Genomic DNA, 18,861 nt, shown 5'->3' on the forward strand with positions numbered 1-18,861 from the left:
TTAGAGTCTCTCCTCTCTGTGTTCTGAGATTGCAATTTCCTTTCAGGTAGGAATTGAAGTTGCTGGTTGCTTTTAGTGTAGCAAATGCCAAGCCAGTTATTAATGCTGCTATTCTTAACCAGAATATTTTCATATTTATTTCTTCAAAGGTAGTGAAAGACAGAAGATCTAAATTGATAAATTAAAATTTTGTAGTAGCTTATAAGGAACTCAAACAAACATTTGGGTTTGTCCTAAATAGGAGGGAATAATTTAATTTCTTATTTGTCTTATTAAAACACATTTCCTTCCATATTAATTTAGTATTTAGAGAGAAATGAGAATGAATATATATGAGGTTTCAAAATATTTTTATACTGTTCTTCAAGTAAGTCTTTGTTTTCTTTTAAAGGATCAGAGTAACAACGAAATAATGATTGGAGTGATGTCAGGTGGAATACTAATTTTTAAGAACAGAGTACGAATTAACACCTTTCAGTGGTAAGGACAGTTGTTTAATGTTTTTATTTGCTGTTTCAAAACATTTTTATCACTCTTAAAAAGACTGAAACTTTAAGTTGTATCGTATCATGTTGAAATTATTTACCTTATGTGCTGTGGGGAATTTTGTGGTGGGCTGATCTGCATGCTATGCTGTTAAACAGCTCTGAAACTAATAAAACTGTAATGAATTTCAATACTCTTTCTTCAGGAGTTTATAAGCATACTTTGCATTTAATTAACCATATAGCCAGGCCAGTGGGATGGTCTAGTTTACAGCCTTTAAAGAGACAGCTGAATTGAAATGTATTAACCTGGAGATTGTCTGCTCTCTTTTGTGACCTATAAATTAATTGTACTGTGTGTTTGAAATTTAATGTAGTTATGGTACTTGTGATTAACTGAGGTGGAGCATTTAGCATATTGTCATCTTCATCTGTAAATAACCATTTTCATTATATGATCAAAAAAGTGCATTTACTGCAGAAAATGCTGTCATTTATTCCTTCTCTTAACTGGAATAGTTTTTAAAGCTGTTCTGTAAAGAGGAATTTATTCCCATTAAATATCCTACCTTATTTATCAGTCTGCTTAGGTTGGGATCCTTTTATTCATTCATATAAGGTCAGGAAAGATCTATGAGAACTCCTGTCTTGTACTGTGACTTCTGTAGTGCTCCTTAGAAGTGCTCTGTAATCTCTGTAGAAGTTATGTCAGCTTTCTGGAAATGCTTCCTTAGTTCCTGCAGAAGTGACCTTCCCTTGGTTTCCTTGCTGGTTTGGAATCCACTTTGACAGCCTTATTACTTGTGTTGCTGAGCTGCTATAGCTGCATTCTGAGTGGGTGAAGTCAGTCATATGTGATTATCATAACAGACATTAGTTCACCAGGCACAAAAGCTGCTCGTTCTAGAGAAAAGATCAGAACTGTTCATTTGCTACTGATTTTGCATTTTTGTTTGCTGCTGATGTGTGCTTGATCTTTTCTGCAACCCAGTGAATTTCTGGTTTTCTATGCTGAGCTTCTTCTCAAGGTTTATTGTAGGATGTTGCATATTTTCTGATGTACCAAGCTGAGAAGCAGTGTCATTGGTCAAATTTTAGTTGATTTTTGTAGAGAAAGAAAAAACATAACTATATCCATGTATTATCTGCAACCAGGACAACTGAACATGGTTGAACATTTTACCTGTATGCATTTGAAGAAAAGTAAGTCTGAGACAATTACAACACATGTAAATTTCCAGGCTTCATGGTTATTGGGTGAATTAAAACTGGATTTTGCAACGATAAACCTGAAACTACTGTACCAGTCAGTCACACCTGCTTTATCATAGTGACACGTTCCAGGAAAGATGTCCTTCATGTGGTGAGAGTTTTGAGGTGTTGGAGCCATTTCTAGGTTAAGGCTGCTTTATAAATGGAGTGCTGTATAACCAAGAAGGTTTTATTTCAGTCTGATTTTACTGCTGTTATTTTGGGGAAAACAGCAATAGTAGAAATAGGTTCTGTAAAGCACACTGGTAAATTACTGAGTACGTACAATCTAAGTCATAATTAAGCTACACGTCCTTAATGGAAGTTGGAGGTTTCTGTGAGTTCTGCTTCATATTGTTTGCATGCCAGAGATGCTGATCTAAATTCTTAGTGTGGTTTTTGTGTGTGTGTAATTACCTAAGCAGTTTTTCTTTGTATTCAACCATATCAGCTGATACCAGGGATATTAATTTCTTGCTGTGAACACTATAGTTACCAATGTAATTGGTCTTTAAAAAAAAAAAAAAAAAAGAACCACCCTTCCCAATTTCACCCTGTTAGAGGCTTTCTTTTCCTATGAGTACTAATCTGAAATACCAATTTCCACAATATAGCTCAATAATAGACCTCTTATCCTTTCTTTCTATCCATAATCACGCTGCTGCTCTTGTGCCGCTAGTAGTGGTACTACTTCTTTTTGCTTCCAGTTTTTCTTGCTCCTGTGAAACTGGAGCTGTGTAATGTCTTCCGAGTGCTGTATGGGTATAGTAGATATCTGGATACCTGTTTTTCAGTACTCCTGGGTTTTGAGACATGTGAGAGGATAGAAATGCAGGTATGTGGGAGGAAATAAAGATTTAGCTGTATTGCTTAGAGAAGAATCAAGTAAAATGTCTTTGCCCTGTCACTCTTAATTTGATATATCTACATTGCTCATTATGAACCTTTTGATCATGGGGAGAAATGAAACAAGAGAAGGACAAGTGAGGAATAGGGCAAAACAAAGGACACTGCCTTTTATCCCATGTGTCCTAACTTGATCTTCCTGTATTGTATATAGTTCTTCCTTTCCCTAGACTTTGCTACCAGGCAGAGACCTGGGAATCCAAGGAGGTTGAAGACCAAAGGAGAAGATCATGGAGTACATCAGCCTTTCATTTGTTACTACACCACCTGTTCAGCAGTTGGAAACTAGCTTTCCCTTAGCCTGTTTGTGGTTGATATATCTCTAGAAAGCTGTGCTGCCTTTTGCATCCAATGCAGGTTGCAACTGCAGTTGTGCTGTGAATTTTCTAGTTTTATCCCTGAATGATTAGGTGGTACTGTGTTCCTTCTTGGTCATCTGATCCTGCTTACACACCTTGTACACTTCCTTTTGTGTTTTATCCCAGTCAGCAGTTCTGACTGCATCTTGGCTGCCTCTTCTCATGCTTCCATGTTTTCCAGCACATAGGGATTGTTCTGCATTGAGAAGATTGTCCTTTGATTGTCTACCTGTCCTCTGTTGCTGTAACCCAAAGACAGCTTCTGTGGAATTTTGCCCACCAGGACTCTGAACAAACTGGAGTTCTCTCTCCTGAACCCATGGTTTAGTCTGCTGCATCTTTCCACTTCCTTTAATAAGATCTTTAGCTCACCATCTCACAGCTGCTGGAGCTGAGTTTCTTTGACTGTTAAATCTGGACAATCCTTTCTTGTGTGTGAGTTGGGTTACCAGGAGCATCTTCCCTGGGTGACTGGTCCAGAACCTGTGTCAAAGAGGTCTTGCTCAAGAAATTTGCTGGATTGCTCATGTCCTGCCTGATCATTCTTTCAAGGGTCAGGATGGCAAAACCCTTGTGAGAGCCAGGGCTTGGTATCACGAGACTCCTTCCACATACTTGAGTGCAATTTGCATTTTAGACTAGGATTTCAAATATCTCTTAATTTATAAAGATATATTTCATTATTCAGGATGTCTGAGATGACTGTAGATGGGAAAACCATACCAGAAAAATAGTATTGATGCCTGCCTATTCTATGCTTTTCCTTGGATATACAGCACTGTCAGCAGTCAGAGAAAGGAAGGGTAGGCAGACATGCCTTTTCCTTGGGCGTGGATATGCTCATTCAGTGCCTAGCAGGGTATTAGCAGTGCATAGGAACTTTTATCTGCTGTATTTTTCTGAAAGAGCTGGGAATCAGCTTTGCTGAGTCATTTCTTTGTACTTGAATGATGGCTCTTTTCAGTTGAGTTAGACCTCTTTGGCTAATGTTACAGCTTTGAGTCTGTTCCAAATGGTTTCAGGCTTAAAAGTCAGCTGACCTCACTCTGTGAGCCTAAATTATGGGATAGGATTAAAACCCTGTATGTATTTTCTTGCTCTTCTTGAGTCTGTAAATCACCAAGGGCAGTAATTTCTTTAGCAGAAGAGGAAATCCCAGAGAGTGAAAGCTAAGTAAATCTGATATGTTGCAAAATGTATGGAGCTCCCTTTTTAGAAAAGGTATATATTAAAATGTTCTTTTAATTGTACTGTACACCAAAATGTTGGAAAAAATAGTAATAACATACTTGTTGATTATCGGCAGCCTAAATAGTCTAATATTTTTTTCTGTTTTTCCCACAGTCAGACTGTTAGTAATCACTAGTCCTATTCATCAAATATAAGACCCATCCTACATTACCCTTAAGCAATATTTTGTCACAGGAGGCTCTAAGAAGATTGATGTATTGCCAGGGGAATAATTTTAATTCAGTAGATAAGATGTAACTCCCCTTTAAGTTTCAAATCCTTGAGAAACTAACTCTGATAGGAAGAATTTGTTAAGAATTTTTTAAAAAGCCAAACTTACAAATAGGACAGTTATTGCTGCTGCTTTTTAGATTATTTTTATTATTATTGTTATTAACTTAAACTAATGGTAAGGCTGGGAAAGAAAAAAAAGAAATGGGAAAAGATGTAAAGAAGCACAGTTTAAACACTAATGTACTCAGAGTGTCTTTATGTTACTGCAGATAAAGACTCTCCCAACAATTTAGGACATCCTACTTAGGGTTCCTGCTCTGAATAATCCCCTGGAGAAAAATGTCTTCATTTGATTTGGTTAAGAAGATAATTTCTATATATAGATACCCAACTTAGGTGTCTATTAATGTTTTGCTTCTCTTCCTTCTTGGTCTAAAGGGTTTTTTATTCAGCAAGTGATAAATATGCAAGTAGTAATTCCAGTTAGTTTGCACTATTGTATCAGTTGTTCATTTTTCAAGTAACTAAATGTTACTATGTTGTTTTTTTTACTATTTGAACCTCCCTTTTTTCTTGACCAAAGTGATGCTCCTGTGTATTTAATAAAATCTATGGAATATCCTAATATTGCATTTCTTTGAAAAAGCATATCATTCGATTGTGATGAAAATACAGCTTGTCTTTTCCCATTTTGTGTAACTACTTTTAGAGTGACCATCCAAAACAGTCTGGAATTACTGTCAGTATTTCATATGTTTATAGCTAACCTGAAAGGTGAATACTCCTGTAGGCAGATTTTTCTCTGTCATATGACATTGTAAATGGCTTTTTCCTCCTAATAACATGATCATTTGTTATAAGGTTGTGACTCCTATCTCTGTGCTTGCATCTTATCTTAGCTATTTTACTCAAACAAGTTCTGGTTATATTTAAAGACATGTAAGAACATAGAGAAAGAATGTCTTTCAGGGATCAGGTGGAGTTCAAAGGATTTTTTCATATTCTAAGGGATAATGAAAGCAGCCTCAGAAAAGAGAACATATGCCTGGAATGACCTGGGGATAGAAAAGCTCTTTGGGAAAAGATACCAAAATTAACAACTGCCTTGGGTTTAGGATGTAAACAAGTGAATTTGATGGATAATGCAAAAACACACCTCATAAACTTGAAATTATGCAAACTATTTTATATAAAAATCTTTATCTTATTTTTTCATCCATGGAAATGAAATCTGATCTCTCTAGAAAGGATATTTTCAGTAGGTGTGTAAACCTTTAACCATGATTCAGTGTATGAAATGTTTTAATATTGTGGGGTTTTTTTTTTATTTAGGTTGAAGATCGTAAAAATTTCATTCAAGTGCAAGCAGTTTTTTATTCAACTTAGGAAAGAATTGGTGAGTACTGTCTTAAATTTGATCTGAAAGCAATGAAATTTCTTCTACTGTATGTCTGCATTACACTGACCGATACTATGGTGATTCGTGGCTTTGTCTGCAATGAAAAGTCCAGTGTCACCAACATTCTGGCTGTTTGGTGTTTCAAACAGACCATTGCAGTGCTTTATAAGTTTTCTTTTTCATTTGATTTCCCTTATATATTAGATACTTTTAGTTTTACATTTGTATGTAGGAAATATTAACTTGTTTGTGTAAGATAAGTGTGGAAAAGGTTGAAAGTAAATCAATATTATATTTAAATTCCATGAAAAACCAAACTAAAACTAAAGATAGTGCTTAATGCTGCTTCAGTTGTGGATATGCCTATAAATTAATATTTGATAAACATGTTGATTTGTATTATTCAGATTTGGTAATGCATGATGACTTTATTACTTGTATTTAAACAGAAGAGATAAGAATTCCTTTGTAGTTCTAAATTACATGTGGTAAATTTTTATGCCTGCTTCTGAGTTTCTTGTGGAAAAGGCTGGAGCTGAATGTTTCACTGTTTGAGATGTGTGTTTGCTACCCCAAGAAGCACCACAGGACCACTGTGCATTTAATTCAGCAAGAAATGGATTGTTCTGTGCCCCTGAGAGATGAGCTTCCATCACAGACATGGCTCTGGGGAAAGATGGAGGAGTTTATTAAAAATATGACTATGTGATTAACTTGTCAGATTAGTTAAGAGGTTTTGTGCAATTCTTACATCTGAGATGTACTGTGAGGGTGGTGAGACACTGGAGCAGGCTGTGGATGCCCTCGCCCTCTAAGTGTTCAAGGCCAGCTTGAACGACCTGGTCTGGTGGGAGGTGTCCCTGCCCATGGCAGGTGGCTTGGGATTTAAGGTCTTTTCCAGCCCTTGATGTTCTGTGATTCTATGATTCAAAGACCTGAACTGCAGAGCTACAGACTAGATAGAAAAGATGACTCTAGGCAGAAATGCATCTTGAGTATGTCCTGGTTTAGGGCAAAATTTGGGAGGAAACCCAAACTGATAACAAACTCCACGCTTCTTTCTCCCCCTTTGCTCTTAGAACCAGTCTTAAAGGTGCAAAACTCAATATCCAGCATGAACAGAACAGACAACTGGGGGGGATACAAGCATCATAAAGTCACCCCACAACAGAGAACTCTAGGACTGTTCTGGGTTTCAAGACAATGTGGTAAAACAAGAGAAACACAGCTGTTCTGTCAGGTTTATCTTTAAAGCAGATCCTTTAAAATCATGAAGTGAACAGGAGTGTCTCTCAATGTGAGCAGAAAAGTGATGATACAAAAAAGATGGAGGGGGAATGTTGTATTAGGGTAACACACCATTTTTGTAAAACCCCACTGGAGCTGCAGGCTTGTTCTCAAAGGCAGGCTGAGGTCAAATTTTCTCCTGATACCAGTGTGTGTAACTCCAATTACAGTTGCAGGAAAGTTGTATTTGTGAGTGCAGTGAGAATTTGGGATTTTTTGGAATTCAGAATTTACGAACTGCAGTTGTTTTCTAAGTCAGAACTTGATGAAAATACTGTGGTAGCAGAGTTCAGGACCTTGAAGATTAAGATACCTAGATATAAAATAGGATTGGGTACTGTGTACTTGAGTATTTCCTCTACTTTCTGCAGAAAAGAAATCTGCTTATAATAGAAGGCAATACAAAGACACCTTTCTCATCTTGTTTCTCTGTTGCTTTTTAATACTCTACATATTGTTACTTTCATGAGAATGTAGTTTATATAATTAATGTAATTTCTCTTCTGAAGCATCTTATCCAAGCCAAAAAATTAAAAAGCCTTGTAGTGTTTTTCTTTAAACTTTGTGTATCAGATGAAAACTGGTGGCAAGAACTTAATTTTCATTTATTCCAAGTCATGAATATCTTAAGATCAAAGCTCAAATTTGGCTTCCAAAGAAGTCATACTTAAACTAATTTTTTAATCACAGCTAATATTAAAATTATTGTTTCCAGAGTTACTTTCCCTGACTAGATTTGTAGGATAAGATTCATCTCACCTATATTCAGCTTCATTTAGGTTAAAAGAACATATTTTCTATTTCTTGGTACTTGGCTCACCAAAGTTCATCATTAGATTTCCTCTGAAATAATAATCACCTACAGAGGTGCAAAGGCTGAAATGTATTGCACGAACAGGAAGTAGGTTTTAGGATGGATGAAGTTCTCTGGTGGTATATTCCTCCTTTTGCTTTTGTTTTCACTCCTATTAACAATAAAGGGAGCCTAAATGACTCTCTTTAGGCAGCAGAAACTAGGTGAAGTGGCTCAGTGATTGCACATTTGGTATGTAAAATATCTCTGGTCTAGTTCTTTGAGTGCATATTTTAAATCACCTATTTACAGTATGGCAGGGGAAATACATTCATGGTATGCTGATGATGTGTTTCAAACTGGGGTGTAAATATATAACAAATTGTATATCAGAGAAATCCCTTTTATTTGAATGCAAAGTTGAGATGCTGTAGAATTTTAAGTTAGTGGACTTGGGAAAGGAATTTTCCACTGTTTTTTTTTCCCAACTGGGCTGCATAGACATTTATATAATCCTTAAAAGATATTTTTCAAATACTGCTAATGAATGTTGAGAGCTTTTAATTGCAACTGTCCTCAAAAGTGCAAGTGCCTTATCTCGTAATCACCTATTAAATTTATTCGCTGACTTGGCATAGCTTAAAGGCATCAACATAAGTAAAGAATGATTTGCCTACTTTTATTAGATTGTATCTGTGTTTAAATAAATCACTTAAATGAAGTGAGATGAAGCAGTTGAATGTCACAGTCATTTTCCAGTGGTAGTGTAATACAGTCTTGAGTGGAAGCTGGTGGAGTATTTTAACAATCATATGACTGGAGCAAATATCCACTGGAGTAGATTTTTTTCCATTGTTTTTTTTTATGATTTTGTGGGGGAAAATGATATTATATGTAGGACTTCTTCATCCAGCATTAGAAACCCCCTGAGCCATTACTTCAATAGCAGGTTTTTCCACTGTATCTTACTTTGTTCTGGCTGCTCCGTGTGCTGCTTCCCTTTCATGCTTTGAGGCTGCTGGAAAATGATTCAGTAGTTAAGCTTTTCTAGATGTTTTCCCTAAACTTCTCTGGTTCTGTTTAGTTGCACCCTTGGCTATAGTAATATCAATAGCCAGTATCAAGCTCTTAATGCCATCCAGCATGTTTTTGCCAGCCAAAGAAGCTGGTCAAGATTTTCTTTTGCTCTTATAGAGACCAGATGTACATTGAAAAATTACTTGAGTCTGGAGCTAAACAATATGATAGGTTTCTGACCATAACTTAAACCTGATTTCAGTGAGTGGACAAGATAATTGATTTTATTTTTTTTTAATTATAGGTTATTGTATTTGAAGTTTGTGCTTTGTATTTTGTCTGACTTTTTTTGATTAACTTCTAGAAAGAACTTGGTCTGAACTCACAAGGTGATGCATGGGTTTATCTGCCCAAGAGCACACTTGATCTTAAGTAGCACTGGCATTCATTAGATGCCTTCTTGATTGCTGGCTAATCCTATCAAAGTTTGTGTGTTGCCTTTTTTTGTGAATAGCAAATAGTCCTGGCAGAAGTATCTGTGCTGTGTTTAAGCTTTCGCTGGACTTCTCTGCCCACTATTTCTGGAAGATGTTGAGTATGGGGAACATCTGCCATTATAAAGCACAAGTCTTTTTATCTCTCTGAGATGGGGTAGGGAATTGGTGCTTTTTGTTTTTGGGATTTTTCCTTGTTTAGCCCAAGTTAAAGGGTCTCATTAGAGAGTAAGTTTTTCAACCCAGTTTCTTTCCTGAGCAGCAAGAGATTTATCTGCTCTGAAGTCACTGTTTCAAGGCAGGCAAAGGTGGATTTGAATGAATGGCCCCACTCAAGGTGCTTATTCAAGTACTGAGCTGATCTGTGTGAGAGGAGCACCAATATCCAGTCTGCTTTTTTTGTTGGGTTTGCATTTTTAATAAGAAGAATCACAAAGATGACTTGGACTTCACTGTACCCTACCTCTATTGGTCTTACTGTAGTTTTGTGCTGGGGCCCAGAGCTTCATTACCAGTATGGCATCCCAGCTGCTTCATGCTTCCTCTACATAGCAAGCACACTGTCTTATTCTCTGTTAATAAAAACCACAGACACAATTAGTAAGGTAATAATTTTGGAGCAGAATCCTGCTGTGACTCTCTGAGGTAGTCTTCAACGTTGATCTCAGCAGACATAACCCCCTGAAATGTCTGCATGTCATTATCAGCCCATAAAACATTCTGTCTTGCTGGAGCCTTGTGCTTTTAGCATTCTATGGGCTGCAGTATAACTGTCCTGTTACTTTGTGTTTTCAGCTGAAGGGCCATGGATATTACAAATCTCAGCTTGGGTTCTTGTGCTGAGCCCACATTGATTCAAGCCTGCTGTTTCCAAGGAATACAGGGGCTGCCTTATTCTAAATCCAGCAGTAGAACCAGATCTTGCACCCCAGAATCATCAGCTATGATGAATTTCAAGTGCCCAATACATCAGAATATTACAGAACCTTCAAGGGTGAATAGGGGAGGGATGAGTGCACTTAGGAGCCAATATCATATATCATTCTTTACCTTAAACAATGATTCCCAGCTGTAATTGAGATGAAGGGTAGGGTTTGAGAATCAGTTCTCCCTGCACTGCAATGAAAGCTTTAAAAGCTATGAATAGAACTATTGTTAAGGTACCTTTAAAGCTCTAGCACACCAAGTTCCTGTGAAAGTGCTGTCTTGCATTTCAATTAAGTTGATCTTGCTGCAGCTCCTTCTCATCCTGCCATACCAGCTCCTCCTTCATGCTTCATGTCTGATCAGATGGTGGTATAAGATTCAGATCAGCTCATTTTCTGGAATACAAACTAGAGGAAACAGCAGGTTATATTTTTTTCCCCAACTCATAATACTTTGGATGACATTAAAATTCATGATCACTAACTCATATAACTTGTTAAATTTTCTTTTCCAACTGTTTAAAAGGCTGACAGAACATGAAAATTTGCTAAATCATGATTACTTGTTGTTAGAATCTAAAATCTTAGCTGTTTCATCCTTTACTGGTTCCAGATGAAGGCAATCCAGAACTGTACATGGTTGCTGTCTTGCAGAATAGTAATCTACATTTGTTTATATTGTTTGACTTTTATATTGTTGATAAAGCCTTTTATAGCTGCAGAGATAATGGACTTAATTTGTTATCTTATTTCTGACTTCTGATTTTTAAATGGTTCTGCTCACATGTTCATTTCTTGAATAGAATTTCTTAAATTTCATAAATAAATACTTAGAATTTGCTGGGTTTTTTTAAATTCATTTTATTTTGGCCTAAATTTGTCCTATGGCTGAAAATACAGTGTCATTCTTGTTCCTGAATACAACACTGGGGGAAGAATTGCAGGTCTCTCTGCCTTGGTTTCTCAGCAGATCTGAAGATGAGCAGACCAACAAAACCTTAACTTGGAAAAGGACTTTACTACTAAGTGAAATCAGTTAAGGTGTGCAAAGTTTTGGGGAGAATTTAGTACTGTGAAGAGAATGAAGAAAGCTGCTGATATTTCTGGACCTACAGAGGTTGTTATCAAGCTCTCTCAACAGGCAGCATAGCTTAGCTTCCTTTGCCATTTTACTTCTTGCATTTCCTGGGAATGTAATGAATCATTTAGAAGTAGGAACTGTCAGTTGTTCTTGAGATGGATACCTGTTCCCAATCTCCAACTGCCACATGTGCCTGACAATTGTGGTTTTGAAGGAGAGGCACGTGTTCTTTGAGCTCCCAAATCATGGAATTCTTTTCATGTAGGCTTTTTAGACTTGTTTCTATATAACTAAACAGACTGATAACCTTTGAGCAGGCTCATTAAATAAAAAAAAAACCCAGAGGGAAAAAAAACTCTTTAAAAAAATTGTAAAGGTATTTTAAAAGGGTTTGTTTTACATAAAGTAAATAGAAAATTAGAGTACCACTTTAAAAAGCATGATTTTAAAAAAATACCTCAAAGCCAACAATATTTATCTTAGTTTCAAAAAGAACTTGGAATAATTCTTATCTGAAATAAATTTTTCTCACTTTTTAGCATGAATCAAGAGAAACATTACTGGGGTTCAATATGGTGAATTACCGAGCGTGTAAGAATTTGTGGAAAGCTTGCGTTGAGCATCACACGTTCTTCCGTTTGGACAGACCACTCCCGCCTCAGAAGAACTTTTTTGCACATTATTTCACTTTGGGTTCCAAGTTCCGGTACTGGTAAGTGCTGATTTAAAATATATGGGAAAGAATGTGTGCGTAGGTAGCTCATCAATAAACACAGGGAATTATCTAGAATCTGTATTAAAACATTATTAAAATAGGTTTTGAATCCTGCAACTGTTCCCCTTCCCTGTTGGCCTAAGTTTCAAATGTCATGAATTTTTTAAGATAGCTTGAAAATATAATTATTATATTATTAGTGGTTACTATTGCACTAGTGCTCTGAGATTGTCTCCCAGTTTCTTGGCCTATCCTCCTACTGGGTTATGTTTTCTTAAAAACGTCTCAAAACTTCAAAGTCTGACCTGGTGTTTTTTAAAACTGGTGAGTCTCAGATACTTTGTTCAGCAACAGCAACACGATAGAACTAAATAAAAACCAAATACAAATCACTGAAAAGAAGCTTGTACAAGTGAAGTCCACTTATCTACATGTATACAAGTAGGAATTAGGTTAAAACAAAGGCCATACATGCTCTGTATCAAAACCAGAACTTCAGAAAATAAGGAGGAAATTAAATCCATAACCCTTAAGGATGAATTTAAAATAATAACAAAAACACGTGGAGGTGCACAGAATGACTGTGCAATAACTGTAATGCTGGAGTGGGTGGTGTTGGGTTTTGGTGGTTTATACTTTTTATTAAAAAAAAATCTCTGTTCAGTGATGAATTAACTGTCTCTTCAAGTAATGCAGAATGCCAGTGGTTTAAATCATGCCTGAAACAGAGAATAACAGAGCTACTACTAATCATCTAGAATGGCAGTAGTGTCTGTGACGTACAAAGAGACATGATGAAAAGCTAGAAAACACAATAATAGGCTATTTCTGTCACACTTGTGAATTGCATAAATGTGTAAAGAGGAAAGTAATTCAGTGGCTAACTGTTTATAGCATCTGTTTTTTAACCAGCATTCACAGTACCCATTTGAGAAACAGCACTCTATGATCCTGAACAGTGTTTGAGACTTGACTCAATGTTGCCGTAGAGAATTTCAGGGAGCTTTTTAATTTCTGTAAGGATTTTGAATCTGAATCATTGTGGTTACTATTACAGAATAACTCTTTGATGATGACATTCAACTTAACATAAGATGAAAAGGGAAACTGCATGAAAGTGAAGAAAGTCATTAAAGTTGCTGAAACAGCCAAAAGGCTGGAATTTCTGCAAGTGGTTTGAGAGCTTGTTAAGAGGCAGCGTAACAGGAGTGACATGGCACACAATGAGAGGTTGAGGGCTTTAGGCTTGTTTAGTCTGGTGGAAGAGGAAGATAAGGGGGAATTAAGTAGCAATCCTAAAGCTACATCAAGGGTGATGTCAGTACTGATGGACCCAAAGGTGCTGGCAACAAGCAGGTGAGATTTCACCTTGAAGATCCTGGGTGGACATGAAGAAAAGTGATTTTTTTAGAACTGCATTGCTGGAACAAGTTACCTGATCTGAGTGTGGGATTTCTGTTATTGGAGGCTTTCAAAAGTCAACTAGACAAAGTCATGGCCAGAGGTGACCTAGTGTTAGCAGGAGATTGGACTAAAGACTTCTAGCCAACATTTGTGTGATCAAAAGGAGTCAATAAAATACAGAACTGACAGGTCTAGACAGAATTATCTCCACTTCTGAAAGAAATTGGGGACATGAAATTGTTGAGATATTAGATTGTTACATAAACTATTTCCATTGGTTTGAAATACTTCTATGCATCAAATGTTAAAGCAAATTTGATTGGTTTTAGTTTTTTGAGGGTTTTTTGTTAGTTTTTTGGGTTTTTTTAATTTTAAAAAGCTTCCGAGAGGAATCTAGAAGACTGTTAGTGAGCAAGGGTGACTTCTGTCATTGGATTTTTCAAAGTTCTTCTTACAGTATCCCTCACCAAATACTCATGAAAAAACATGAGGAGTTTTACTGTATATTAGCATCTTTTTTAACCAGATGGGAAACAAGTAGGTTCCTTCTTCACATTGGAGGTGATACAGGGTTTTGTGGTAAAATCTGAAGTCAACAGTAGAAAGTTTTGCTGGTATTTCTCAATGAGGGCTGAGTAGGCAATGAAACATTAGATGAAGTTCAATGCCCAGAAATGCAAAATAAATCATAGAGAAAAAAGCAGGAACATCAATTGTCTGAAAACCTTAAATCAGTTATTTAGTAGCAGTTATAAAAAGACAAATACAATGATATTGGAGCTGTTGGAAAGGAATAGAGGCAAATACAGCCAACTTAGTGCTTGTTGGAGGTAAAAATGTGTAACCCCAACAGTTGAGCTGGTAGCAGGTTTGGAAAGAGAAATTTCCTGGGATCACAGCCTGGCAGAGGTTGGAGGGCAGCTCTGGATGCTGTTGACTCCAGTGCCCTGTTCTCACAGGGTCCACTGTAATGTGTTGCCACGGAAAGTATCCAACCAGGTTTTGAATGCCTCCAAAGAGGAAAACTGCACCATCTCTGAGCAACATGGTTCAGTGTTGAACTATCTTCAAAGTAAAAACTTTGTTTTGTTTTGGTGGGTGATGAGGCTTTGTAGGCCTGTCCTTGCTACCTGCCCTGATTAAGATATCTCACATTTCTGTGTACGCTGGTTGCCTCCTGTCCTGTCTCTGGGCTCCCTTAAGAAGTGTCTGGATGTAATTTTTACTTTCCCTTTCTGGCATTTGATCCTCCTGAGCCTTCTGTTCCTGAGGATGAACAGTCCCAGCTCTCAGCTTTTCCCCATCCAACAGTAGTTTTGTAATATGAGCATGGAAATAGCTGATTCTTTGGTTTTGTAATGTAAATATCTGTGCAGGCGACTGTGCTTGTTCTGAAGTTATTAATGGAGAAGTGGCTGCAAGAGTGAGTGTTGCTGGTGTCTTGTCACCAATTCTTAAATGCTGATAGATACTCAAAAATTGTATTTTTTTCTAGAAGAGAAATTATGAACTATTATAACGAATCTTTGATTTGACTCAAGACATCTGGTCTTATATGAAAAGTCAGCAAGTTCCAAGATCTAAACTTAGTTTTGACAAGTTGCATAGAAGAATACAATCGTGATATGCTTATCATGTAATTTTTGGTGGTGTTTTGCTAAACTAAGTAGCAACTAAGTTATTAGCATTTCAGGGAATAGTTTAGGAAGAGTATGAAAGACACGCTGTAAGTTTTTGACAGGGACTATAACAGGAAATATTATGAACTATTAAATGTTCCCCAAAGATCCAAGCAGAAATTTCTTACTGCTTTGGATAAAAAAGCAAACAGAAGGGAAAGCTTTTGTTACATCTTAAATTATTTGGAAAGAAGACTGGCATTTCTGCAAAATGTTTTCTAAGTTTATGCTGTACTGAAGCTAGGACAATTGCTTAAGCATGATTGAAAAAAGAATTTAGGCATTTTGTTGAGATGGTTCAATTTTAAACAAGAAATTGTTATTTAATCATGTTGGATTTAGCAGTTTGATTTTATTTTGCTTTCCAGTGGGAGAACAGAAGTGCAATCTGTGCAGTATGGTAAAGAAAGAGCAAATAAAGACAGGGTATTTGCAAGGTAAGTAATTTACATTCTTTAATGTTTCCCCACCTATGTATTTTCAAAACTCAGGATAGTATTCAGTCTACATAGTTTCTTACATGTATTATCACTCTTTGTGCTGTTTTTATTACAAACAATGGTCTCCTGCTGTTAAAATACTCCATTAAAATACTGTGTTAGTGGGTATTTTTGTCTCTGATAATAACCTGCAACTGTACATGTGTATTTCCTATAGAATAAGTACAGTGAGTCTTTCTGGTGAGAACAGCTTTATCTCTGTAGTCTCCATGAGGCATTTTACTATGACAAGTGAGCTGCTTCTGAAGCCATTTGGTCAGAGTAGTTGGCTAATCAAGAATATATTACTTAATTTTATTCCAGGCTCCTGAGGAGTGTAGTGATTACAATAAAAGAATCAAGACATAGATTTAGTTATTTCTTCAGAAATTATGATGCAGTTTTCCAAAGTAAAATAGCTGCTACATCCACCTGGCAGTTTGCTCTGACCGTTAATAGAATCCTTGCAGGGAGGGGGCAGCTCTGTCTTTTGTGCTACTGCTTTCACTGAGATCTGAGATTTCTCCTTGCCCCTTAAGGAACTCCAGAGTTCAAATTTATGCTTGCAGACTTCCACCTTTGCAAGTGCCTGCAGACACTGCTTTTAAGGGCATTGGTGAATTCTACCTTGATTCCCTTCCCTGTCTCCACCCCTTCTTTCCCACTGTGCATTAGAATATGATTTATTCAGCCCGCTATAGATACACAGCTCCATACTAGGTTTGGGGGTCAGAAATGCTGTAACACACTGGTTCAACAAGTAGGTTTTATAAAACCATTTTTTCTGTGTAAAATTACTTTTTCCTCTATTTAATTTACTTTGGGAATGGGAGTGAATTTAGATTTGTGCTTGGAACAACTTTTTTGGTACTCAGGAGACTCAACACTGTAACAGGCGAGCTTTACTTCACTAAATGACAGCTATGAATGAGTTAAAAACTATTTTTCTTGCACTCTAAACTTGACAATTCCCCACATGTCAGGAGAGCTGAAGAGAGCTGATACTTTGTTTTGAGGAGTATTTTTATCTTTTCAGAAACCCTTATGCAGTAGATGGCAGTCTTCCCTTGCAGCAAAACTCAGCAAGTGCTGCTGGGGGTCACTTCTAATTTACAATATATAGTTGGATAAAATCGATGAAGTCGATAAAATCAAAAGACATGGCTGGAACTTCTTTTATTTTCATAAATCTTGGTTTTTTTTAGTTAATAAAATGCTTGACTTTTCCATCCTCAGGAAGTTTATTTTCCACTGTTGCTTTTTTTATTAAGAAATAGAGCATTTATCCACATATTTTGAGTTTCTAAGAAATGTTGATGACTGCTCTCTGAGGCGTATGTGTTTATATCAGTGAAATGAAATAATGGTGTATTGTAACAAATACATCTCAAAAGGCTTTTAATAAATCAGCTGCTTCTTCTTTGTCTTCCTCATGACAGTGTACAATTAATGCATTTTCAATTTTAAAGACCTTTCATATTTTCACGAGGAAAAAAAGTCTTGAACCAGAAGAGATTTCTGGAACATAATGTTGTTCAAGAAACTTAATCTAAGAACATTAATTCTTTGTCTTCTAAACATTTATATTTCAAGTTGACATACTGAGTGGATGTCAGCCCTTTTGTATTCATACAGAGGATAAATTATGTTTTCTGCGATTTTCCAGGTATATGTGGGTTTTCTTCCTGGAACCTGCCTTTCTCTTTTATGGTGTCTTTGTCAGACAAAGTCATGGTGGCATTGAACAGCTTTTTAAGCTCTTAGGCAGTAAGCTTCTTTTGTTTGCTCTTCAAGGTCTTTCTTGAGAATTAGGTGGGCACGTAAATGTAAATAATTGCTGTTGCTTTTATTATTACACAGGGAGATTTATTCAAGATCACCTAAAATATTGTTTTCAGTGCTTTTCTATAGAGTTATCCAGATTTACTCTTTGATTTCTTAACAATATCTAATTAGGAGCTACTTTATTTGAGCTAATACTGTCTAAGCAAACCTTTGAATTATTTCATGTTAAGAAAATGAACACCAAGAGTTACCCTGAGTTGTTACTTGAGTGATCTATTTGTTCTAAGTTGGGAAATGGTGATTGCCACAAGTAATGACCAGCTCGTCCGGCCTTTGCTTGTTGAGTACAGAGCACAAGATAGGGAAATAAAATTTTTTAACAGCCATTTAAATAAAACAAGTAATTTCAACCTACAGGAAGCAGGCTTAACTGTTTGTTCTCAGGATTTTACTTTAAAATTAATGGAAGAACTTTTTTTTCCCAATCATAGAAACATTTACTTTTAATCTTTAAAAATTGAATTATTACTGTGAAGGATATATGCTGTAATAAATTGCATATATTATGTAGATACTGTTTTCTTAATCTTTGTGCAGCATTAAGTTCAGCATTCTGAAGACTGTTGCTGCAGTTGTTTAGGTTTTTGGGGGGTTTTCTGTTTGTTTTTTCTTTAAATCATTTTCATTACAGCTGTTCTCCTGGCCTTACTTATTGTAGGATATTCCCAATCCACAAAACCCCATAAGAATTCCCAGAAACTTAAAAGTAGATAATAAGGGTAAATAAGGTTCAGTCAAGTAATGAATTGAGAGAATGCTTAAAGGGCACTGCTTTCTCTAAGAGTCCTTGCAAAATATTCTAAAACTGTTCAGTTCTGGTGTGCATGGGGGCTGAGAGAAGGGAGTTTGAGTGATTGTCAGTCATTTGTATCTGCAAACTCCCTATCATTAAAATGCAGTCTCTATTTCAAAAATTCAGTCTTGTTTCAGCTATGCACTTATTCAGGTCAATCAAATAATTTTTCAGGTGTTTTAAATTGCATATGTCATTTGTGTGATGTACCTTGAGATTTGTATATAGTTTGAGTCTCTGGGTCTGCAGCAGTATTTGTCAGTTTTGCTGAGAAATGCGTTCCCTGTACTCCTTGTCAAAATACAAAGCAAGGCTGTGGCTTCAGGTTATGTTTCTTTTTGGGACAGAAGTTATTTCTTAAATTCCCACCTGTATTCTCAAACAACACCTTTGTTCTTTCCCTGCTTCTGCAGGATTTTAGCCCTTCAGCTGCAGGATGCCAGACAAATTCTGTCTTTGAAGGCTTTTCTGTACTGTACCTGAG

The 18,861-nt window shown here is 36.5% G+C and overlaps 1 protein-coding gene across 4 annotated transcripts in view; it reads left to right on the top strand.

Annotated features, from left to right (window-relative positions):
• Positions 1-18,861, top strand: part of PTPN4 (protein tyrosine phosphatase non-receptor type 4) — a 107,385-nt gene that overhangs the window by 55,559 nt on the left and 32,965 nt on the right. For 3 of the 4 annotated variants that reach the window (XM_033064578.2, XM_042779444.1, XM_033064579.2), the window contains exons 10-14: positions 5-46; positions 392-480; positions 5,798-5,861; positions 12,002-12,174; positions 15,629-15,697. In XM_033064578.2, the coding sequence (XP_032920469.1) occupies positions 5-46; positions 392-480; positions 5,798-5,861; positions 12,002-12,174; positions 15,629-15,697 (437 nt within the window). The remainder of the gene's footprint in view (positions 1-4; positions 47-391; positions 481-5,797; positions 5,862-12,001; positions 12,175-15,628; positions 15,698-18,861) is intronic. The other variant, XM_033064580.2, reaches the window with a different exon arrangement.

Source organism: Catharus ustulatus, chromosome 7, assembly GCF_009819885.2.
Source record: "Catharus ustulatus isolate bCatUst1 chromosome 7, bCatUst1.pri.v2, whole genome shotgun sequence".
Classification (NCBI taxonomy): Eukaryota; Metazoa; Chordata; class Aves; order Passeriformes; family Turdidae; genus Catharus; species Catharus ustulatus.